Source organism: Chrysochloris asiatica, unplaced genomic scaffold (genome assembly GCF_000296735.1).
Source record: "Chrysochloris asiatica unplaced genomic scaffold, ChrAsi1.0 scaffold00194, whole genome shotgun sequence".
NCBI classification, from domain to species: domain Eukaryota; kingdom Metazoa; phylum Chordata; class Mammalia; order Afrosoricida; family Chrysochloridae; genus Chrysochloris; species Chrysochloris asiatica.
The window spans coordinates 3,716,172-3,742,033 of record NW_006408712.1 but is presented as its reverse complement, the minus strand read 5'-3'; the positions used below and the strand labels follow the sequence as shown (position 1 = coordinate 3,742,033).

The following is a 25,862-nucleotide window of genomic DNA, read 5'->3' as shown; positions in this document are numbered from 1 at the left end:
CCATCAGGACTGACTGTGAGGGCAGGAAATACAAAGTTAGATGTTTTTTGATAAAAGGAGAAGAGTGATTGATTTTGCAGGCCAGGCGCAGAGGTCACTGGGACCATCAAGTGAGAACAGAGAGCTGGACCCTACCCTGAGAGGCAGTGATGCCAGGGATGGAGACACAGAGATGACGTGGACAGATGGAGCGGCTGGGGACACTGAACTAAGGAAGGGAGAGGGGCTGTGTGCTGACGGCTGGGGGGTAGACCTGTGTGCTGTACCCTTTGGTTGTTTGATGATGATGCATGGAGGGGATTGTAATCATTGCAATTAAACGAAATGTGATAGGATGAGTGTAGGGCTTATGTTCTCCCATGTCAACTTCACAATAAAAACTTTTTAAAAAAGCAATTTGAGTTTCACTATACCAGCAATGAAGGAGCTCTGGTAGCATAGTGGTTACAAATCGGGATGCTAACCTCAGGGTCAGCAGTTCGAAACTACCAGCTCTTTTGCAGGACAGAGATGAGGCTTTCTGCTCCCGTAAAGATTTACAGCCTTGGAAACCTTAGGGTTGTTATGAGTCGGAACTGACTCCACGGCACATCACCACCACCACCACCACCCCAACAATAAGGATTCTGAAATGGAAACCAGTGGCCATGGTATACACGGTTGTCTCAGCAGGACTGAAACATCATGAATCTGTACCTGAACCTCAGGAAGTCCACTCTCATACAGCTCTCACTCTACCAAACTCAACCAGATATCCGCACTTGAACCTTTGCTCCCATCCACTGTTAAAAGAGCTCAGAGTTCACAAATCAAATGTCCTGAGCTCAATACTATTAACTGGGTTTCTTGTTTTAAATGCTGTCAAATTGGTTCCAACTCCTATCGACCCTGTATAGGGTTTCTGAGGAGCGGCTGGCAAGCTTGAACCACCGACCTTGCAGTTCAAACCGACCCTGTGGTCCAGCGCATGAACACTGGGCAAGTTACTTTTGTATAATCAGTTATCCCTGAAAATAGGAAAAACAAAATGAGAGGGGGAAATCAGCATCTCTGAAGAAACAAGAATGAGGATAGAATTTAGGTTGAAGAAAATGTATTAGTAACAAAGTGAAAGTAAAGGTGTGTGACCTAGCCACTGGGGGCTAAAGTTAAGAGTGAAGCAGCCAGCTGGTCTGAAGTGGGAGGACGTATGCAAGAACTCCCATATTTGTAGATAGTGCCTATTTGATCTAGCCTGGGTGGCTTGCTGACCAGAACTGGACCACATGAAGATAAAGTTCGATACAGGGAGCAAGAATAAATTGCTGTAACTTGATGAACTAGACCTTTGCTTACGGATGAAGTTGTACAAAATTCCAATGAAAGGGAATGCTTCTTCATATCAAGGATCAAGCTTCTTCACTGGGTTGACAGGAACGAGCAAACCAAACTTCACTTATCAAAACTGGGAACTAAGGAGTCCTGGTGTGGCGCTGTGGAAAAATGCACTGGTCTGCAAAGTCAGAGCTCATCCTTGGAAATCCTACATGGGGGTCGCCATGAGTCAGAACTGACTTGACAGTACTTAACAACATAAAGGCATGAAGTGGATGGCCTACAAGCTTTCATGAGGGTGCTTAATGTCAGAATGAGGGGGATAAGATAGAATCCCCTTCTGAATAATTTTCTTCTTGTCCAGGTAGGTCTGGTGATGATGGGGATAGGATTTTATTATCCAATTGTAACTGTTATCAGGACTAATGGGGATTGTCACAACTATAAATGCAGAAGAGGTACAACTAAAAGGGGAGGGGGGGCAGAAAATCTGCCATTTCAGGAACCAAGGACCCTACAACCATTAAGAGGGAAGGCCATGAGGAGAGCGAGGGATCCTAACCAGAAACGTGGTGATATTAGAAATGGTGGCAGAGGCGACAGCATAGAGAGACGGTGCAGCAGAAGACTCTAGGCCCATGGACTGAGAAAGGTAGTATACCTGTGGGCTGGAGGCTGGTATACAAAATGTACCCTTTCAACATTTAAACAAATATATATCTTCAATGTGGTATGTGAACCTTAAATTAAAAAGGTAGTAGAGGTAAATACCGTTAATTAATGGTGCATGGAGGGGATTTGTAATCATTGCAATGATTTGCTGAATAGAAAACTGATGAGCTGCCCTGGAAACCTTCACTCAGTTCACAATAAAAGCTTTAAAAATAAAAAAAGTACAGCTGTGTTCTCTGTTTATAGCAATGACTCCAAATGACCCAGTAAGTCCAACAAAGACAAATGTCTTCAAATAAACTTCAACTGTGCATGTGTTTGTATTGATAAAGCATGAGTAGCAAAGGTTCAAAGAAAAACAACAAACAAAATGACCCCAGCACTTACAAGTTTTCAAGAAGTAGTTTACTTTCAGAATGTGGGGGAAGGCAGAATCCCCACTGAGTAGTTTTCATTTTGTTTAGACGGGTCTGGTAAAAGGAGATGGGGATAAGATTCTTATGATTCAATAGTGAGTACGTGTTATCATGATGAATTGGGATAGTCACAACTGTAAAGGTAAAAGTTTTGAAACATAAAGGGTGGAACAGTTAATCTTAGATTCCAGGAACAGAGGATCCTAGGGCTATCAAGGAAGAAGAGCATGGGCAGAATGTTTAAGACCCAATCCAGAGAAGTAGCAACACCAGAGATGGAGGCAAAGATGATAACATGGTGAGATAGGACAGCTAAGGACTCTAGACTCATGGAAAGAGAAAGGCTGTGTGCTGGGGAACAGAAGGCAGTCTTGCAGAATGTGCCCTTGGGTTGTTTAAAGGATTATATAGTCCTGAGTGTTTCTGTGTACATCAAAACAAAAGAACAAAAACAAGAAACAGAAGCAATACTGTTAAAGGATGATGTATGGAGAGGATTGTAATCACTGCAATGATATGAAATACAATAGAATAAGTGCAAAACTGATGTTCTCCCATGTAGACTATTACTCAATGCACAATAAAAGCTTTCAAAAAAAAACAAACAAAACAACACACAAAACCAATTACCCCAGCAATTGGATACATCCTGGAATTACTGCCAAAATTTAAACTTGCATAAAAACTAGATTCAAGCCTATCTGAGTAAGCTATCTTTGGCCAACAAATTCACAAACAAATCTGTGTTAGAAGAAGTACAGCCAGAATGCTTGTTAAAGCCTGGATAGCCAGACTTTAAGTCTCTCACACTGTGGACACAGTATCAGATGAGACAAGTCCCTGGGGAAGGACATCATGCTTGGTAAAGTGAAGGGTCAGTGAAAAAAAGAGGAAGACCCCCAATGAGATGTACTGGCACAGTGTCCAGCAGCAATGGGCTCAAGCTTAACGATTGTGAGGTTGGCGCAGGACTGGGCAGGGTCGCTATGAGTCGGTATCGACTCAACAGTACCTAACAACAACAATCTTTTCTTTGGGTGGTTCAAGCTCACCAGCTGCTCCTCGAAAACGCTATAAAGGGTTGTTATGGGTCAGAACCGACTCAACAGCACTTCACAACACAACAACAACATTCTAACATAGAATAAATATTTCATGCAAAGTTTAAATCCATCGCAAAACCAAAAGAAATGATCATCAATAATTTATAAAAACATACCTCTTTTGTTTGATGTGCTTTAGCAACTGCATCCTGTGTCAGGCGCTCCTGAACCAAAATGCGAATTGCCTATGATTCACAAAAAATACTGTTTTTCAATTTTTAAAGACTGTGTAACTATCTTTAACTATCCTTCCTTCTGAGTCAGAAAAAAAATGCCACCAATATTTTTTTAAAAAGCTACTATATTACATTTTACACTTAATATTTAATAACATAAAGATAGTCATGATAATTAAAAACATTTTTAATAGGTAATACATTTGCATAATACAAAACCTTAGAAATATAGCATAGAGGGTAAAAACTAGGTCCTCTTCCTACTCCCAAGCCTTAGTCATCTAATTGACTTCTCTGGAAGAACCACCGTTACCAGATTGTGTATGCTAAAAACACGCACACAAAGGTTAGCATATCATACAAATTTTCCGTAAGATGCCTTTTTCATTTAACTGTAGTTCAGTGTTCTCAGACCTTTCTAAAGACTTTTTTTTTTTTAATTACCTGGCATTTCATTTTGGCAGATGTATACATCCATGCACACCTCAAATTATGAGTGGATTTCTGTCCCCCAAAATGATATAGTCAAACTCTAACCTCTGTAAAATGTGACCTTATTTGGAAATACCATCTTTGCAGATAAAATTAATTGAAGTCATAATCTGACTGGTGTCCTCAGAGAAAAAGAGAGAATCACAAGACCACTATGTGAATACAGAGCAGAAATCAGAACGAAACATCAGAAAGCAGAATTAAAAGCGAGGGACCAGAAGCTGAGAGAGGAGCCTGGAGCAGAATCTCCCACAGAGCTCTGAGAAAGAATCAACATGCCAACAGCCTGGTTTCAGACTGCTAGCCTCAAGAACTGTGAGAATACATTTCTGTGGTTTTCAGTACTTTGTTACAGCAGACCTAGTCAACTAAATACACCCCAAAAGCAAGACCTTTTTCATGGAAAAAGCAGGACAATCAATAAGAAGTGTGAAAACTTAAAAAATATATATATTTTTTATAATATAAACAAACCAGGTGCTATATATCTGAAAATAATCAAACTAAGCTTTAACATTTATATGTAGTCTGATAGCTAAGCAGTTAATATTCTCATTCTTACACTGGGCAAATAAATCTATGATGTTTCCATTAGTATTCTGTATTCTTTGAATGCCTCTTAAAAGAACTCAAAGAACAAACATGCAACTAGGATTTTACCATTATAGCTGATTTACACTTTCCCCCACTGTGTTTTCAAAGTCTAACAAAAGCATCCCAACTACACTCTGCACTGTCTGTTTCTCCTCTCACAGACTGATTTATATTTATTTATAATAATATAAATATTACATATTTATAATAATATAAATAAATATTACATGTGATCGATCACTGGAGAACTGGAACTGTTCCAAGGCAATTTACATAATTATCTGAGTAAAGAATAAGTTTCTCAAAGAACTAAATTTCACCAAAAATAATTTTGTATTTTGGCATCTGATCTGGATCAAGAAAATCCAAGTTAACATTCAGATAGAGCGTAAAACATTAGAATAATCCATAAATAGTGCTCTTCTTCTTAAAACCAAGGTCAGTTTGAACTGCAAGATCAGTGGTTCAAGCTCACCAGCTGCTTCTCAAAAACCCTATACAGGGTCACTGTAAGTCGGAACTGACTCGACGGCACATAACAATGCTAAGATGTAATATAAACCATGGTTCAAATCTTCTAGGTAGAAGAAATTTATTCAACTTATTGCATAACTTACACATTTTACATGCACACACCTAAAAACCAAAGCCACTGCTGTGAAGTCAGTTCCTACAGGACACAGTAAAACTGTTCCATAGTTTCCAAAGCTGTAGATCTTGATGGAAGCAGACTGTCGAATCTTTGTCCCAAAGAGCTGTAAGCTGCTGACCTTCCCGGCTAGCAGCCAACAACTTAACCACTGTGTCATCAGGGTTCCTTTACATGCACAAGGTCAACTCAAAAACTCTCTTTTTCTTTCATAAAGGCAATAATAATTTCTAAAATAACTTTCAAGTCTGAGATCTTAACTCCCCCATCTCTTATCCTAGCCCCACTGTACTTACACATTTACTAAGCATAAATCTCTTGGAATATGATGAGTATGTTTTTTCTCTTAGAATAAGGTACTCGCCAAACAGAAGAGAATTCTTTTAGAGACTACTGACCTCCCTGAAGCAGAGGTGAACTGACTGGCCTAAGGCAGAGGGCAAGGAAGATAGAAAAAAACCTTTATTCAGAGATATAGGAGAGTGTATTATAGACCAAATTTACCACAACTAACTTGCCATTTTCTACTATCTTACTGAAAATGCGAAGAGCTTCCAATAGTTTATGTAACACTTTCATTGTCTTTCAATTCCATTTTTTCATGAACTTTTTGAAGTCCTCTCAGAGACTGTGAATCCTTAAAGAACCAATTAAACAGAACCAGGTAGTGTAAGAAGAATGGACCACAACGTCAGAGTGACTAGATTAAAATCCTCATGCTGTCATTTTCTGTGTTGCTTTGGAGAAGGAACTTCAAATGGAACGCTGGTGGCACTGTAGGATAAGCACTGGAATGCTAACCATAAGGAAGGTAGTTCAAACCCACCAGTCAATCTGCAGAAGTGGAGGTGTTCTGCTCCTGTAAAGATCTATAGCTTTGAAAACTCTATGAAGGGTCTGAACCAACTAGGTGGCACTTAACAGGATACGTACAGCCATTTATGTATTCATCATACATAAACAGCATGCATTTATGTTCACAAATACAGATAACAGTGTCTCTCTAGAATTACTGGGAGGATTAAATGAGATCATCTTTGCAAAGGCTATAGTACAATGGCAGGTACACAACGTTTAACTTCTTGACTTAGTAATTATTATTAGACAATTTAAAAACAGATTTAACAAATTAGATCTGTTTCAGAGCCTACATTTCTCTCTTTCATTTTAGTTAATCATTCATTTAAATACTAGAGTTAATTTTTAGAAAAATGTACAGATATTCCTATATGCAACGACTATCAAGAATGAAAATATATGAAACTGACCTTTAACATTACCAGGTAATCATCATGACGCTGAATCTGAAGAAGGTTTGCCAAAGCCATTACCCCGGCCTTAAAATCAGGATTATTTACTACAAAAGATTTAAAACAACAAAATACTTATAGCTCTGAAACTTACATAATTATAGCCATTTATTTGTGAAGATACAATCTAACAGAAAACATTTTTGATTTCCCAGTAACAATGACAACAAACTTGATTTCTTAAACTGTTGCTGATGAGAGGAAAAAGCATTAACACGTGTAGAGCACCACTACTGTGAGAGCAACGGTTTTACTATGAACACAGTTCATGGGTCAAATGGAAAAATCTAGAAAATGACTAATTCACATTAGATGTGTCCTATAACTTCTTATACAAGGCCCATTTATGCATTTTTAATTAACACTTCTTCCCAAGACTATTAATTTTAATAATTTTCTCAAAATGACAGTTTTCTCAAAAGCTTTTCTCTAAGCAGCAGCTCTGGTGTCCAAGGAGCTGATTAATTCATAAGGATAATCCAGAAATGATAGGCCACAACGAACTAGTCAGTGGGAGAGTATTTAACCCAAGCCAACTAGAACTTTAGATAATGAAAACTTTTACCACTCAATTCATAGTGTTGTTAGATCCAAGACAATCATTTTACACACCTGGGAAGGCAAACAATCACCACTACAATCAAATACTAACTAAAACCTATGAATTTGGTCTTAAATACAAACTAAGACTAAATCAAAGAATATGATTTTAACAGTTATTCAGTTGTGGTAAGGAAGAAGCATAAGGTAACCCATGGAAAGAAACATTAGAGAGAGGGAAACGTCACATAAATGTTGTCTAATCAAACATTTTTAGTTTACAGAAACCAAGTAAATCTTGACTTTTCAGTCTAGGAAGTAAACAAATTTAAGGTCCCCAAAATACTGGTGATAAGCTTTACATATTTATGCATGTAACGAGTAACTCTCTGAAAGAACGTATTCTTATATACCTACCATCCAAATTGATTAATGGCTCTGCATTTTTAGTTGCATTATCAGCATTTTTTGTATTATCGGGTACTGAGTCCTTGTATTTTTCAGCTGTAAAAATAAGAAGAAATACAATTTTTAGAACTGCAAGTTAAAATACAGTCAACACTGCTTCTTTACTGATTTTTGCCACACAGATTATAAGCACAAAACAATGGATCCAATCGAAATTACTTTTTGTTATGGACTACCTAGCAAGACAATATGACTATATAGCTTTTTGATTAAGCCAAAATGATGGCTGGACTTTATGACACAAATGTCATTAACCTTTCTAAAGGCAATACGTTTCAATTACGCAAATTTTATAAGGGGGAAAAATCTGAATCTATAACTTCCTGTAAATTTGGTAAGGGTAGAAGAAAGACAGGTAGAGAAGTACAAATTACATAAGATTAAATTTTTAAATCTTTAAAAGTTCCTTCCCTAATCTTCATTTGAATGACACAGAATCTTAAAGAACTTGCTTTTGAAAAAAACGTCAGTCATTCAAACGCATCATCAAAAATGACTTCAAGACTTGAAACCCCAGAATTTCAAAGGTAGCTATTAACTTAAAATATACTCAGCAAATACTTAAAAGGAACACACACAAACTCTTGATAATTCACTAAACTTAATAAAACCCATTTTCAGCTAGTAGATAATTTACTAAAAAATTAGAAAACCAACAGCATTAAAATTTAAGTCAGATACGATTCAGCCTAAAGAGCTTCCACTAGAGGCAAGGCTTGATGGCAGACTAGGGAGAAACGCAGTGCAGACCTGCTACTAATACCACAGAATACCAGACAAAACAGGTCCAAAGGATGGCTTTGGAACTCTGAACTTCATATAAAGTGATAATTAGGAAGAGCGATGGCTTACCATGAGTGGGTTTGGAGCAGGGGCCAGAAATGAGCTGTTTTTTTGATTTGCAGCTGCAAGCCCCTACACAGCCATTGTGAATGGGAAGGATCAGATCCGAGGACAAGAGAGCACTCCCATAGCAGAGGGTTAACTGATGGTCAAAGATAAAGGTGCAGGCATTTTGTTTTCTTTCTTTTATGTTCCTGCCTGCCCACCTTCACTCTGGGGACCAAAGGGTGGACCTGAGCGAGTGGACAACCCAGGGAAGGTTCTACTATGCACACGCATGGATCTGCACAGCAAGGATCCAGGGATGGTTGGGAACAGAATTGAAGGAGAAGCAAGTCAACAGAACAGCTTATGAAATCTCACCATCTGGGCAAGGACCAGTACCAGCTGCAATACACCAAGACAGTATAAATAACCAACACCTGCTAAAAATCACTCTGCGTTCCCCTCAGGGCAAACCCCCTTCCAAGACTAAGATTCAATGGGAATACATGAGCAGACATGCGCTCTGACTGGTGACCAAGTTTGTCACCGATAAGGGGAAATGAGGGAAAAACAGCAATGAAGCTGAGAGCTAAGCCCTACAATGTTCGATATACTCCTGTGTACCCGGGTGGAGATCTGGTTGGCCAGCAGTGTGACAAGAACTGGGCACTCTTGGGTCCAGAGTCAGTGACAACCACAGAAGACTTGAGTGGAGAGTGAAGTGTTCAGCTGATAAGGAGGGAGGGCATATGCATAAAAACACCCACACTTGCAGATAATACCCACCTGACCTGACTTCTATGATTGGACAATCAGAGATCAACTAGAAGAAGAAGAGGAAAAAAAGAGTAATCTGATACAATTTGATGAACTTGACGTACACCTATGGATGTAGTAGCTCAAAAGAGGGAACAAATCTTTACAGTGAGGATCATTCCCACCCTCTCCATACACAGAGTAGACAGGGATGGGCAGCAATTTGGACACTGGCTACCCAAAATGGGGTGAGGGAGCACTATAAAGGCAAGAAGTGACTGGCTTATAAGCTTTCAAGAGGGAACCTAGATCCAGAGGGCGCGGAGGAAGGTAGACTCTCCACTGAGTAGTAGCCAATCTGTCTGGCGGGGCTGATGAAAAGAGATGGGAATAGGTCTCTTGCGGTATAACAGTGAATAACCGTTATCAGGACTGTGAGGGTTGGAAATGTAAAGGCAAACGTTTTGTAGCAAAAGGAGGAGAGTGATTAATTTTGCAGTCCAGGAGCGGAGGTCCCTGGTACCATCAAGGGAGAAGAGTGGAGTGTGGGACCCTGTCCAGAGAACAGTGACGCCAGAGATGGAGGCAGAGACAATGACATGGAGAGATGGAACAGATGGGAACTCTAGACCCAGAGAGGAAGAGGGACTGTGTGCTGATGACTGCGGGGGGAGAGAGACAGGCTTGCAGGGTATACCCTTTGGTTCATTGATGATGCATGGAGATTGTAACCATGGCAATGAAATGATGTAAGATAGGATGAATGTAAAACTAATGTTCTCCCACGTGAACTATAACATAATTCACAATAAAACATTAGTCAAATAGTAAGAGAAACAGAGAAGCCCATCTCCTGATCACATCTACCAGGAAGCAATCAAAACGCTCAAGAATACACCAACATACATTCATCTAATTACTGAAAAGACAACAGCACCACAATGCCTAAAAAAAAAATACAAAATTTCTGCTCATGTTCAGAAACAAGACAGAGTAGCGCAAGCAAATGAGTTGGAGATAGACCTAGAATTTCCATTGGAAGGAGTACAGGCTTTGGATCTGCCCAATAACAAACTCAAGAGAATGATATTGAGGTGCATCCAAATGTTTCACAGAAAGGTTGAGGAAAGTAAAGAAGTTAGAAAAGTGTGACACGAACAGTCAAATAAGGTAGAAAGAACATTGGAAACAATCCAAACCCTGCAAAAAGAGGTCCAGATGCTTAATAGTAAAATATCACAAATGGACAATACACTGAAGAGGCAACGAAGAACTGAAGGGACGAGAGCCAAAATCAGTGAGCTTGAAGACAAGTCTCTCAATACTGTTAAGAAGAAGAGCAAGAGGAAAAAAGAACGAAAAAATCTGAAGTCTAAGATTTGTATGGTACAACATGAAGAGGAATAACCTTCAAGTGATTGGAGTTCCAGAACAAGAAGAATCGCAGGAAATCACAGAAGAGATAGTCGAGTAGTTGCTGGAAGAAAATTTCCCTAACATCATGAAAAATGTGAAGATAAGCATTCAAAAAGCTGAACAAACCCAAGGAAGGATACACCTCAAAAGAAAATCACCAAGACATATCATAATCAAACTCTCCAAAATTAAAGACAAGGAGAGACTCCTAAAGGCAGTAAGGGAAAAAAAATACTGTTATCTACAAAGACAAGCAAATGAGATTAAACTCTAGTATCTCAGCAGAAACCATGCAGGCAAGAAAGCAATGGGGAGACATACATCCTAAAGAAAGACTAAAGTATAGCGGAAAATGAATTTTCAAACGAGGTTTATTTAAGACTGCTATGAAAAGACTACTGAGATTGATGTAGATGATGACAAGAGTAGCTGCTCCTTGGAAACTCTACACAGGGTAGCTATGGACTGGAATCGACCCGACAGCACTTAACAACCACAACACCACCAACATGTAGAGGAAGCTCTAGTAGTGTAGTGATTACGAGTTAGGCTGTTAACCTCAAGATCAGCAGTTTGAAATTACCAGTGGTTCTGCGGGAGAAAGATGAGGCTTTCGGCTCCCGTAAAGCCTTACAGCCTCGGAAACCTACAAAGGGTCACTATCAATCAGAACTGACTCCACAGCACACCGCCACCAACATGTAGAAGTCCTTTTCTGGGACACTCACAACAATCTCCAAACATAAAGGCTGTGCAAAGGAAGTCACTTTCCGAGAAGACACCATTTCCAAACTAAAGAAAAATCCAGAAAGTCAGTGATAGACAGCAGAAAGTATAGTTAACTTCGGATGATAATAAAAGAGACCCTCTAATTTTAGAAAATTCTTCCTTGAGCCAATTTGACAGATTGGTAGGTGGCAAGGGACACATAGGGGAAACACCTGGATGAAGAAGAAAGTTTACAAAAACAAAAGTAAATTTCTAAATAAATGCAAAAAAAGGGAGGTAACAAAGTATAAGACTTCAATGTGCAAAAACGAAGACAATAATAGATAAAAAAGCAGGAGAGACTGTGGCAGGGAAAATGGCAGACTGGAAGGCGGGAGAGGAGAAACTGGAGAATCTGCAATGAGCTACAGCCGCCAGAGGACCTGAAGAAGCAGCAGAAAAGCCTGTGAAAACAGTTTCTTCCAATAATGGAGGGAGAAGTTCCAGTCGCAGCGCAGGGAAGCCATCAGCTGCAGACTTCCCAACAAAGTCAGACGACAAAGAAAGCATCAGCCATATCCACCAAACTCGGATCAAGTAAGCCTAAAGAAACCGTTCCAACTCTTGCTCCAAAACCCATTTCAGTAGCAGCAACTTTTAATGCAGATGAAGGTAGTGAACCAGAGGAAATGCCTCCAGGAGTGACGGTAAGGATGAAAATATTGGGAGGGATACACCAACACCAGCAGGACCAAACTCATTTAACAAAGGAAAGCATGGGTTTTCTGATAACCAGAAGTTATGGGAGTAAAATATAAAATTTCATCTGGGAAATGTTCATAACCAAGACAACTAAATGATGTGTTTTATGATTTGGTGGTGTGGGATGGATGTAAAGTTAAAAGGAGCAGTTTCCTTTTTAAAAAGAATGGTATAAGACTATCTTTGAAGCCGCTTTTTTTTCCCCTTAATTAAAGATGGAGTGGTACACTAATATATGAGAGTTTGAAATTACACGTAATTTATGTTTTATATGCAGATTTCAAGACATTTGCTAATTTTGTAGTTTCATGTGGTTAGTTTCCAAAGGTTACCAATAATAAATCAGAAATGGTTACCAAAAAAAGCACAAACTAGTAGGTTCCTTAACTCTTGATATTCTTTCCCACCTTTCCTATAGCTCTCTTTTAAAGCACATGTTCCCCACAAAACATACCATTATCTCCATATTCAAGTCTAACAGCTAAGCCAAGAAGCCAGTCAATTGCCTCTTGTCGATCCTGAATCTTGAAAGGGCAGTTAACATCTTCGAGATACTGTGAGAAAAAAAACACACAGTAGCTTCATTATTACCATAAAAATTACAGAATCAAAGAGACCTTCATTTGGATCTCTTCATTGAGACCTCTTGGTCTATACCCATACATATGCCCAATAATTTTGGAGTTTGTCCAACTACAGTCATTATTAAGTAATAATCAACTGTTGTTGTAAAGTGCCGTGGTTCCAACTCATAGCGACCCTATACAGGGTTTCCGAGGCTGTATATCTTTACTCCTAAACAATCAACTTAGTAAGCACATTTTCCCTTTCTTTGTAATAAGACATATATAGCTGCCAATTAGAATTTCTTATAGCATTAACTAAACTTTAGATGCATTATATAACCCAAAGGAAACATTTAAGTGCACCATGATACTTAGAAAAACATAAAATGTCCAGTATGCTTTTAGAAATTTCACCTTTACAGATGCCAGGTAAGACACAGATCTAGAACATTCTCATTTTATAGATGAGGAAACTGAGAGCTAGAGAAGATGACACTTGCCAGTGGTTACATAACTTAGCTCTAGGACTGGAATCTCAGATCTCTGGTTCCAGGTCCCAAAACATAGAGCAATTAAATTAAAAGAAACAACTTTAAAAAGGAGGACATAAAACAAAACTCAAATGTTCTTAAGCCGTAGTTTCCATACTATGGAAATTCCAAGGAATAAAGTCATGTGATGCATGTGTCTGGTGTGATCAAGCATTTAAAATAAGTACCAGAAATTATATATCCAAATGAGTGCTCTCCCTCAAGGAGTTTCTTGGGACCTTAAATTCTAATTCCAACAATGATGCTAATTACTCCTAACTTTATTTCTTAAACAGAAATGTTACCCCTCTGCTAAAAACCATGCCTCAGCCTTAAGATTTAATGATTAAAAAATCCACCTTCAAAATACAGAAATTGTCCATATGAAGGATACTCAAAAGATGTGACCTATGATCTAAAAATAAAAATAAATAAAAATAAAAGATTCCAAGTATACATCCAGAAAGGACACCATCATTCCAAGGAGACCAACTTTAAGGACTTGCTTGGATGTGCAAGTTCCAATACATTTACCTTTTAGCTACAGTGATTTATTATTGTCACTTCTAGATGTTTTGCATTAGTTTTCTACGTTCATCAAATACTGTTCTAATTGTACTTACTTGATAGCACTTAACACAACAACATACACATAAATGGACCACAAGTTAAAATGTGATATAAGCAAATACAATATTCTAACAATATATTTCTAAGTCTTAAAAAGTGTACCTACAATGTTTTTAGGAAAACAGAAGAGCAAAGGAAAATGCATCAGCAGCAGTCCTTGGTAATAGTCCTATAGTGCAGACAGTAAAGTGCTGGGCTGCTGACTGAAAAGTGGTAGGTGCCTTGAAAGACAAGCATGGTGATCTACTTCAAACACAGCAGTCATAGAAAATCCTATAGTACAGTCTTCCTTGGCTACTTATGGGGCTTCCATGAGCTGGAGTCTACCTCTCAGTAACTTTTTTCTTAAAATAATAGCAGTGGAGGCAGTAGTAATATGAAGCACACAGCACTTGCTATGGGTGGGCCCCCTTGATGAATACTTTGCTGTCCAGTTGATTACAACTCATAATGACCCGGCACAGGATGCTTCCGAGTTTTGAATTCTCTGGGGAGCGGAACACTTCATCTTTCCCCCATAGGAATACTTTAGAAACCGTTACCATTGACTCAATTCCAATTCATGACAGCCCCATATGTTAAAGAGTAGAAATGTTCCACAGGGTTATATACTCCCCAGGCCTTTCTTCTGCAGTAACACTGGGTAAATTCGAACAACCAACCTTTAAGTTAGTAGTTAAGAACAAAATTTGTGCCACTGACGGACCTTAACAACACCTAACACCCTTAAAAAGTACTACTGCTATCCCTATTTATTATGAGACAATTGAGATACGGTAGTTAAAAAATTTGCTCAAGGTCATAGCGCTAGTAGGTAATTTATATAATCCCCTCATTCACACAATCATTGTTCAAAAGAGAGTATCTAATCACTTTGCCCTTTAAAATGAAGTTCAATTACTTTTCAAGGATATCTTGAAGGAAAAACATTCTATTCATCAAAGTAATATAGCTGATGAAAATGTTTAATGTAAAAGATGACATTCTAAAATGGGATTTTTATTACAACTTGAAAACCATTATTTTTCCTATCAAAATATTATTAAAATTAGATTAGGTTAATGGAAACATCATTCTACCAACAAAAATAGGTTCTAGATACAGAACCTTTTAGATTACTTCTATTGTACAAGACCTCTGTGTATGTTAAACATAGTTCATAAGCTCAACAGTCCTAACTTTTAAGCATGTTAGCAATGCCTTCTTTTGATATGAATAGTAATAAAGTGTACTCGAGTCCTGATGTGGTGCTGTAGGATAAATTACTGAGCTGTTAGGTCAGTTTAAACATTAAGATTGGTGGTTCAAACTCACCAACCACTCCTTGGAAATCCTATACAGGGTCACTGTTCATCAGAACTGAATTGAGGACACTTAACAAAAAACAACAAAAGTGTACGGCTGTTGTATTTTTAAGCTAATATAAGTAACCCAATTTTGGCTATGTGAAAAAAAGAGGAAGACCCCCAACGAGACAGATAGTGACAGCAATAGGTTCAAACATACCAACTGTGAGGCTGGCGCAGGACCAGTGTTTCATTCTCTTGTGCAGAGTAGGTCTGTGTTGGGAGCCAACTTGAGGGCACCAACCAACACCAATTTGTTGTTGTTGTCAGGTGCCATCGAGTTGGAACCGACTCATAGCGACCCCATGCACAGCAGAACGAAACAATGTCTGATCCTGGGCCAACCTCACTACCTCCGCCACACTTGACACCATCAATGATGCCACCTGGCTGATCCATCTCGTTGGGGGTCTTCCTCTTTTTCCTTTTAAAGGGATGTTAACTACCATTTATGTGAGCGCTGTGGCTCCACAGATAAGCACTACACTGTGGACCACAAGATCCATGGTTGGAATGCACCAGACATCCTTCAGAAAAAAGACAAGCCTTTCTGCTCCCACAAAGATTTAAAGCCTTGGAAACCCTACACAGGAGCACTGTGACATAGAATCCACACGATGGCACTTAACAACAACACTCACCAATTATAGTATATTTAGCACTGATTTTTAAAAGAAACCTCATGTTTCCAGAGAAAATTATTTGAATTATGACAGAAATTACATAATTTGCTCCAACATCAAGACAAATGACGACACGAAAAAAGTTAAATATCTGAGATCCAGATTCTCAAACACTGATCATTATTATTATTATTATTTTTAAAATCATACCACACTTATTTTCATATAATTTTTAGAGAAGTTATCTACATTTCTATTTTCTGGCAATTACCTTTTCAAAGAACTTGGGCCAGTCACTGCTGTGGATGTTTCTTAAATTCCCTCTGTCTTCAATCCTGTAGTGTCTGATTTTCTGGTCTTCAAGCCAAACAATAAAATTCCTAAACTCTGTTTCATCTGCAATAAAAAATATCATGAATAAAACATCTACAAGCATTAGACAGAATATGCACATTACAGGTAAATGGAATTGTGGGAATTTTTTTTAACACCAAAATAAAAATCTAATAGAGACAATATTAAGCATATTATGTTACATGCTCATGAAGTATAACAAAGAGCATGTATTCTCTTGAGATAGATAATATACCTATTTTAATAAAGTGAAGTTCAAAGTTCACATTCAAACTTAAGTGCTTTTTGTTTAGTAAAAAACAAAACAGAAAACCAAGTCTATAAATTGATAGGCTTCTGATCAACAAAACATTGGTATTCCTCATTAAATCATTTTGTATCTGTGAGTCAAATTCAAATTATAGTTCTTTGAAAAGAAGTACACATGGGTCTGATTATCACAGCTTGTATTTGACCACTTACAAACTACTAGTCTACTTAGGTAAAAAACTATAGTAGGAAATGAGTAGCAGCGATTGTTAAAAGTGATGTTAAGTTGGTTCCCTGTATAAGGTTTCCAATGAGCAGCTGGTTATTTGAACAGCTGACTGCAGTTAGCAATCAGTACTTGGTGGTGGTGGTGTGCCGTAGGATCGGTTCTGACTCAAGAGCAACACTGTATAGGGTTTCCAAGGGTGTAAATCTTTGTAGGACTAGAAAGCCTTACCTTCTCCCAGGGAACAGCTGGTAACTTTGAACTGCTGACCTTGAGGTTAGCAGCCCAACTCGTAACCACTATGCTACTACAGTAATATTGCAGAGTCCTGGTGTGGCACTATGGAATACGCACTCAAGTGCTAATCAAAAGTTGGCAACTTAAACCCCACCAACCACTCCTTGTAAAGTCTACACAGGGAGGATTGGTGTGGCGCTGTGGAATAAAGCAGTGGGCTGCTCTGAATTACAAAGTTGATGGTTCAAACTCACCAGCCGCCACTTGAAAACCCTCTACAGAGTCACTATGAGGCAGAACCGACAAGATGACGTTTATCGATATAAGTTGGAACCAACTGGACAACACCTAACAAAAAGTTATTACCAGGAGAACCTGGTTAAACAGTCAACTGCTAATTGAAAAGATTGGCAGTGTGAACCCACCATGGGAGGAAGAGGAGGTGATACTGGACTCCAGATTTCCTTGAGTGTCTTGAAGAACTTTCCAGGTGTGGAGACCCCAACAACGAAGCCACTAGAAATGTCAAATTGCCACGGGATCCCTGGGATCCCAGGCCACCAGGGATGCAGCAGGACAGGAAGGAGAGGGTAGTTGAGTCCCACTGTTGAGCCGGAGAAAGATGTACCAGTTTTCCTCAATAACAATTCACAGCCTTGGAAAGGCTGTGGTGGTGTGCCCTGGGGTTGGTTCTGACTCATAGTGACCCTGCATACAGTTTCTGCAGCTGTAAATCTTCACAGGAGGAGAAAGCCTCGTTCTCCCTCCTAAGGGCTGGTTGTTTCAAACTGCTGACCTTGAGATATAGTAGCCCGACTCATAACCACGCTACCAGAGCTACACATGGCTGCTGTGTTATAACAGTTGACGGCAGTGGGTTGGATTTGGGGTTTTAGCGTCATTTAGTGTCATTACTTCTAATGACACTGATACCATCGTGATTATGAATCGGTCTGCGACCCTCATGGTCAGCTGTACGAAACTACCAGCTGTTCCGCGGGAGAAAGATGAGGCTTTCTGCTCCCATAAAGATATAGAGCCTAGGAAACCCTGTACATGGTCATGGCTATGAGTCGGAACCGACTCCACAGCACATAACAACAACTTCTAAAAATTATAATGTATAAAATGTAAAAACCCAAAATACCTTTGTATTTACAACTACCCTGCTCGAGGGCTACTAACTAGTTTGCATTATGTCTGCCCAATTAGCCTTAGCGTCGATCCTTGCACGGTTTAGTACTGGGCTTCGTTTTACACACTCTAGAGCCCTTAACTGCTTTATGGGTTCTGATTGCCCCCTACCCTCACCCCCATAGCTCCTGGCAGGCAGTGACTTTATCTTCAACTTACTCAGCGTCTTTCTCAACATCCAGCACTGTGCTGGTCCAAAGAACTAACCGGGGGAATTAATGGAGTAAAAATGCGAAGTTAGAAACCCGAAGGCTTTCCTTTTTGTGTTGGGCAGGGAAGACGGGGGTGGGGAAAAAAACTGGTGGTACTGATAAAGGGGCTTCGAAGCCGCGGGTGCAGGGAGATGCGGCGAATGCACCGGTGCGTGTAGGCCTGGGAGAAAGGGGCCGACCCGAGGCCCACAAGAGACCAGGCCGCGGAGGATCCCAGATGGGGAGGAGAACGGAGTGCTCAGAAAGGCGCCGCCGAGTAAGACGTAATGGTCGGCCCGGAGCCGCCGCCTCACCTTTACAGTTGAAGCCGGTAGGGTTGTGGTAGTCTAGGGCCGTCAGCTTGCGTCGGAACATGGTCCCGGGTACTTACTGGGGTCCCCCGGACACCTGCCGGGAGAGGCGAGAAGAGGAAGAGCGGGCGACGCAGACACCCGCGACGCGGCGAGAAGGCGGGCTGGCTCCGAGACGCTGCAGAATGATTGTGGTCTTCGCCAATCATGGCTCAGGAACGGCGGTCGTCGGCGAATGCCCGCCAATCGCGGCTCTGCCTAAGGAGGCGGAGCCAGCGTTGAGGCACGTCGACGCTCAAATAAACTTTATTGTCAGCTTTCTAGTTGGACAATAGGCAGAAAGAATCTGAGAAGACAGTTTCCTTGTGTTTTCCCCGCTTTGGTGATATGATGTTGTTGTTGTTGTTAAGTGCCGCCGAGTCTGTTCCGACCCATAGCGACCCTAAGTGATAGTTCCAGACATCACCATCAGTTATTGAGGTCATTGAAACTAAGACTCATTCTTTACTCCCCAAACCCTCAGTCATAGCATCTATCCATCTCTCTGTTTCTCTGTGTCTCTCAAACCTCTCACCTCCTCCCTGATCCACTGATGCTACTTCAAATCAGGCCCTCATCACTGCTGTTTATTTATCTAACTACCTTCTCAAATTCAATACACAGCAACAACAGTTATTTTCTCAAACAAAAAATCTGTCGGTAACTTTTCCCTGCTCAGTATCTTTTAGTGATTCTCTGTTGTCCTCTTTCAAAAAGGTCAGAACTTCTTATTGCACACAAGTCCCTTCTTGATGCATTTTTTGCCTGCTTTTCAGGGCTCATCTCTTAGTCCTCTATGTTGTTGTGAAGCGCCATGGAGTTGATTCCGACCCATAGCAACCCTGTCTAGGGTTTCCGAGGAGGAGGAGTAGTTGATGAGCTTGAACTGCCGACCTTGAGAATCAAACTGACTTTGCAGTCCAGCACATTAACCCACATTAACACCAGGACTTCCTCAGTGCTCTATACCCCATGCCAAATCCTCACCTTGCTTTTTTTCTTGCTCCTGCAAGTCTCTCTTCATGGATATCTATTCATCATCTTCATCTCATCAATTCTTTGTCATCCTTTGAGAGTAAGCAAATTAAGTCATTACTTCATCTACTAGGTCCTAACAATTTCTCAGTCCCAATTCAGGCCCAGTGTCTTTCCTTACTGTCCCCTTAGCAGCCTGTGTTGGCCTGAATGATAGTCCATATAACTCTGAATCATAATCTCCTCTGCTCCTGTATGTCTTATCTCCTCCACAAGAAATTCCTTAAGGACATGAGCTGTGCTTTTCAACTACTTTCCCAGAAACTCATACTGGTTGAAACTTAGTAGAAGCCTGGTAAATGAATGAACAAGCGTTTTTTTTTAAAGGCGTAGGGAGACAAAGCCCGTAGTACTTGCTTTCTGGGATTAGTCATTTAATAACCACACACACACACATACAAAACAAAACAAAAACTAATTTTTTTTTGCTCCTGACCCAGTCTTTCTGTTTCAGGGCTAAAGTTGTCAGCCACTTGAAACTGTCCCTGGTCATCAACCCTGACCACCCTCCAAGGGTGGAGAGGTTGAAGGAAAATTCAAACACCGATTATTAAAGAGATTTTATTAGATCACAGAGATTGGAGGACCTGTGTATAATCCCCAAAATCAGAGGACTCTTCTCAGAGAAAGTGAAGCCTGAACTGTGACTTTTGTAATTTATCAAATCATGTTTTTTTCATCAAGTACAGCACTGTAGGATAAGCACTGAACCACAGGTCATTTGAATCGCAAGGTCAGAGATTCAAGCTCACCAGCTGATCTTCAAAAACCTCAGTTGAGGTGGAACTGATTCAACGGCTCTTAACAACAAATGTGCTAAGTAGAGTCCAGCTATGGTGCTGTAGGATAAGCGAAGAGCCACAAGGTTGGTTTGAATCACAAGGCTATTGGCTCAAGCTCCCCAATCACTCTTGGAAACCGTATACACTGTTGCTATGTGTCAGAACCCACTTGAAAGCACTTAACAACAAACAACAACAACAATGTGCTAAGTAAAGTCCTAGGATAGTACTATATGATAAGCACTGGACAACTAACCATAATGTCAACAGTTCAAACCCACCAGCTACTCCTCAGAAACACTACAGAGGATCGCTATGAGTTGAAACCAACTCCATGGCACTTAGCAACAACATGTGCTAAGTAGGGCGCTGCTGGTGCAATGGTTAAAGCACTCAGCTGCTAACTAAAAAGTTGGTGGCTTGCACCCACTAGTCATTCCAAAAGAGAAATATGTGGCCATTCTGTTTCCATGAAGATTACAGTCCTGGAAACCCTATAGGGAAGTTCTGCTCTGTCCTATAAATTGGAATCAACACAATGGCAGTGAGTGTTTTGGATTCTGGATGTGCCAAGTACTGCTTCAGACACTGGAGAGTCAGCAGTGAACAAAACAGACTACTTTCATGGAGTTTAAAAGGCTAATGGGAAGATAAACAGCAAAGAGATTTCTTGCAAAAGTGTGACATGAAGACTGGGTAGAGTTCACCATGCCATTTCTTATTTTGATAGACATTGATGTACTAAGGAAGTATGGAGTGGCAGCTTACTGGGAATGGGGAGAAGGAAGTAATGAGATAACTAACAAAGCAGGGGTCAGATCAAGAAAGGCCTTTCATGCCATGCTAAGGGCTACTAAAGTATTTAGGAGTAATTAAATATGTTTCAAAGGAGCTCTGGTAGCGTACTGGTTATGAATCGAGCTGGGAAACTTAAGGTCAGCAGTTCGAAACTACCAGCTGTTCCATGTAAGAAAGATGAGACTTTCTGCTCCTGTAAAGATTTACAGCCTCGGAAACCCTGTACAGTGTCGCTATGAGTTGGAACCAACTCCACGGCACAAACTCTCTATGAACTTGAAGAAGGAGAAACCAGCATTTATTATCAAGTGACAAATAATAGCAAGCTCTTTGTAAGCAATTAATTTATCTATTTATTTAACAATGTTGTTAAGTGTTGACTATGTTTCAGACAGTCTTCTAAACACTTTGGATGCACCAGTGAACTTAGATATGGAAATTTCAGCCCTAAGGGAACTTTCTCTCAGGCAAGGGAAGACCAATAGCACAATAATAAGTTTTTCACATTTTAGAAGATTATACATGCTTAAAAAGAATCACAAGTTACGAGGGATAAAGCAGGGGTTGTTGTTGTTATAAAGTGCTATCGAGTTGGTGCTGATTCATAGCGACCCTCTATAGGGTTTCCTAGGAGTGACTGGCGAGCTTGAACTGCCAACCTTGTGGTTCAAACCAAACTGGCAGTTCAGCATATTAACCCGCAGCACCACACCAGGACTCCAAAGCAGGGTGGGGAGCCTTTTTTCTGTCAAAATTTATAACATTATTTGTGGACCATACAAAATTATCCAATTAAAAATTAGCTAGCTATATTTGGTCAAACATTTAATTAACTCTGGCAGCATAGTGATTACGAATTGGGCTGTGAACCTCATGGTCAGCAGTCCGAAACTACCAGCTGTTCCACGGGAGAAAGATGAGACTTTCTGCTCCCGTAAAGATTTACAGCCTTAGAAACCCTGTACAGGGTCACTATGAGTCAGAACCAACTCCACGGTACTTAACAACAACAACAACAATGTGATGGGAGTCCTGATGTGGTGCTGTGAGTTAATGAACTGGACTGCAAAATCGGTTTGAATCACAAGGTTAGTGGTTCACTCCTGTGCCGGCTCACTTTCTTGAAAGATTAAAATTTTTATTCCATCAATTCCTAGTGCCTTGTTCTTTGCCAATTCCTTTAATGCACCTTGGACTTCCTCTTTCAGTATCATTGGCTCTTGATCAAATGCTACCTCTTGAAGTGGTTGAACATTAACCATTTCCTTTTGGTACAGTGATTGTGTATTCCTTCCATCTTCTCTTGATGCTTTTTGCATCATTCAATAATTTGCCCAGAGAACGTTCAATAATGGAAGTTGAGGCTTGAATGGTTTCTTCAGTTCCCCCAGCTTGAGAAATGCTGAGCGTGTTCTTCCTTTTTGGTTTTCTGATTCCAGATCTTTGCACATTTTCTTGTAATATTTGGCTTTATCTTCTTGAGCTGATCTTTGAAATTTTCTGTTCAGCTCTTGGACCTCTTCAAGTCTTCCATTTGCTTTAGCATCTCTACGCTGGACAGCAAGTTTCAGTGTCTCTTCTGACATCCATTTTGACCTTTTCCTTCTTTCTTGTCTTCTCAATGACTTTTTGCTTTTTTCCTGTACGATGTTCTTGATGTCATCCCACAACTCTTCTGGTCTTCTGTCTTTAGTGTTTGTATCAAATCTGTTCTTCAGATGATCTCTAAATTCAGGTGGGATATATTCCAGGTCATATTTTGGCTTTCGTGGACTTGTTTTCATTTTCTTCAGCTTCAGTTTGAATTTGCATATGAGTAGTTGATGGTCTGTTCCACAGTCTGCCCCTGGCCTTGTTTTCACTGATGATATGGAGCTTTTCCATCTTCTCTTTCCACAGATGTAGTCAATTCGATTTCTGTGTATTCCATCTGGTGAGGTCCATGTGTATAGTCATCTCTTATGGTGTTTAAAGAAGGTATTTGAAATGAACAAATCATTGGTTTTGCAGAATTCTATCATGCGTTCTCCAGCATCATTTCTATCACCAAGGCCATATTTTCCAACTACTGATCCTTCCTCTTTTCTCCCAACCTTTGTGTTCTAATCACCAGTAATGAGCAATACATCTTGATTGCATGTTTGATCAATTTTAGATTGAAGAAGTTGGTAGAATTCTTCTATGTCATCCTCAGTGGTTGGTGCGTAAATTTGAATAATAGTGGTATTAACTGGACTTCCTTGTAGGTGCATGGATATTATCCTATCACAGACAGCGTTGTATCTCATGACTGATCTGGATATGTTCTTTTTGACGATGAATGCAACACCATTCCTCTTAAATTTGTCATTCCTGGCATAGTAAATCATGAGGTCATCAGATTCAAAATGGCCAACACCAGTCCATTTCAGCTCACTAATGCCTAAGATATCGATGTTTATGTGTTCCATTTCATTTTTGACAACTTCCAACTTTCCTAGGTTCATACTTCGTACATTCCATGTTCCAATTTTCAATGGATGTTTACAGCTGTTTCTCTTCATTTTGAATTGTGCCCCATGAGCAAATGAAGGTCCTGTGGGCTTTTCTCCCATAGGCTTTACTCCATTTGCGTCATCATGGTCAACTCTACTTTGAGGAGGCAGCTCTTTCCCAGTTGCATTTTGAGTGCCTTCCAACCTGACGGGCTCATTTACGGCACTATATTTGACAGTGTTTCTCTGTTATTCATAAGGTTTTCAGTGAATAAATACTCAGAAGTAGTTTGTCACTATTTCTTCCTAGTCTGTCTTCGTCTGGAAGCTCATCTGAAACCTTTCCACCATTGGTGACCCTGCTGGTATTTAAATACCGGTGGCATAGCTTTCAGAATCACAGCAACTCACAAGCCACCACAGTACAACAAACTGACAGATAATTGGTGGTATAGCCCAATAGGGAGAAAGAAAACAACAATAAGGCAAGGACTAGATACTTACAGGAAGGTATCAACTTTAGACAGCATAGCCAGGGCAGGTGTCTTGGAGGATGTGACATATCATCATAAAATAGGATGTGTCACTGGATTTCCAAATAAAGGAAAGTACAGAGAAAATACCAGGAGTAAGAAAGCCGTTTGGCAGGAAGGGGCCAAAGTATTGTGGAACCAAAGTAAACTCAGGGAGAAAATGGCAGGGTTGGGATTGGTAAATGAGAAGAGGATGATGGTGGGGTGAGGGCAGGTCAGCAGGGCCTTAGAGTTCATGTTGACTGGTCTGGATTTTATTCCAAGTGCAACTGAAAGCCAATGGAGGTTTTAAACAGGGGCAACGAGTTATGAGTCGGTTTTAAGATCCCTCTGACTGTTGTGCGGATAGAATGTAACTGGTACAGAGCTGAAGTTGAATAATCAGCTAGGGGCTATTGTTTTTGTTAAGTGCCATCGAGTCAACTCCGACCCATAACGACCTGTATAGGGTTTCCAAGGAGCAGCTGGTAAACTTGAACCGCCGATCTTGCAATTGAAATGGCTTTGCAGTCTGGCGCATTAACCCACAGCGCCACGACTTGTATCAGCTTCCATGCACGTAGTCTAGTGAATGCGGGAATTATCTATTGCAAATTACCCTTTACTGTTCCCTTAGCCATCAATGTGCTGATGTGGTGCTGTAGGGTTAGCGCTGGAGTGCTAACCACAAGGCTGATGGTTCAAACCCACCAGCCTCTCCTCGGGACCCCAATACAAGGTCCCTATGAGTTGGAACTGATTGATGGCACTTAACAACAACAATCAATGTGAGTGATTGAGAATCATCCACAGGAATGATTCACTGTCATAAAAAGAAAACAAAAAAATAGTCAACTTCAACTCATGGTGACCCCGAGTAGAGCAGAACTATGGCAGAGTAGAAATGTGCTCCTTAGAGTTTTCAATGGCAGTGATCTTTCAGAAGACGATTTCCAGGACTTTCTTCTGAGGTGCCTTGTGGTAGACTAGAACCTTCAGCCTTTCCATTACCAACTGAGTATACTAATCATTTCTACTACCCAAAGACTCCCTTTACCTCCATATCTCCCACTTCTTATTCAGTTTTGCTGGGAGAACTGGAGAGCCATTGGGAAAACTTTTCAGCTATAGAAAAATAAATTCTAAGACTGAGAGACCACTACTTGTCTGTCCATTTGTCACACTGTGGTGGCTTCTGTGTTGCTATGATACTGGAAGTCATGCCACCAGTATTTTAAATACCAGCAGGGTCACCCCCCTTGTGGACAGGTTTCAGTGGAGCTTCCAAACTAAGGCAAACTAGGAAGAAGGAAAGGTAGACAGTTGTCTGAAGGGTTAGCACTGAAAACTTTATGAACCATTGAGACATTGTCTGATATGGTACCAGAAGATGAATCCTTCAGGCTGGAAGGCATTCAAAATACAACTGGGGAAGAGCCACCTCCTCAAAGTAGACTTGATCTTAATGATATGGATGGAGTTAAGTTTTTGGGACCTTCATTTGCTGATGTGGCACAATTCAAAATGAGAAAAAATAGCTGGAAACATCCATTAATAATGG

The 25,862-nt window shown here is 40.2% G+C and overlaps 1 protein-coding gene and 1 pseudogene across 1 annotated transcript in view; one reads left to right on the top strand and one right to left on the bottom strand.

Moving 5' to 3' along the window:
- LOC102811055 (chromosome unknown open reading frame, human C14orf166) overlaps positions 1 to 18,818 on the bottom strand; it is a 28,047-nt gene extending 9,229 nt beyond the window's left edge. Inside the window, exons 1-6 of the mRNA XM_006872354.1 lie at positions 18,665 to 18,818; positions 16,171 to 16,295; positions 12,659 to 12,758; positions 7,684 to 7,770; positions 6,685 to 6,773; positions 3,622 to 3,690 (exon numbers count right to left, since the gene is read on the bottom strand). Coding sequence (XP_006872416.1) covers positions 3,622 to 3,690; positions 6,685 to 6,773; positions 7,684 to 7,770; positions 12,659 to 12,758; positions 16,171 to 16,295; positions 18,665 to 18,725 — 531 coding nt within the window. The 5' untranslated portion in view covers positions 18,726 to 18,818. The remainder of the gene's footprint in view (positions 1 to 3,621; positions 3,691 to 6,684; positions 6,774 to 7,683; positions 7,771 to 12,658; positions 12,759 to 16,170; positions 16,296 to 18,664) is intronic.
- LOC102810669 lies at positions 11,819 to 12,298 on the top strand (annotated as a pseudogene).
- Positions 18,819 to 25,862: the final 7,044 nt, after the last annotated feature.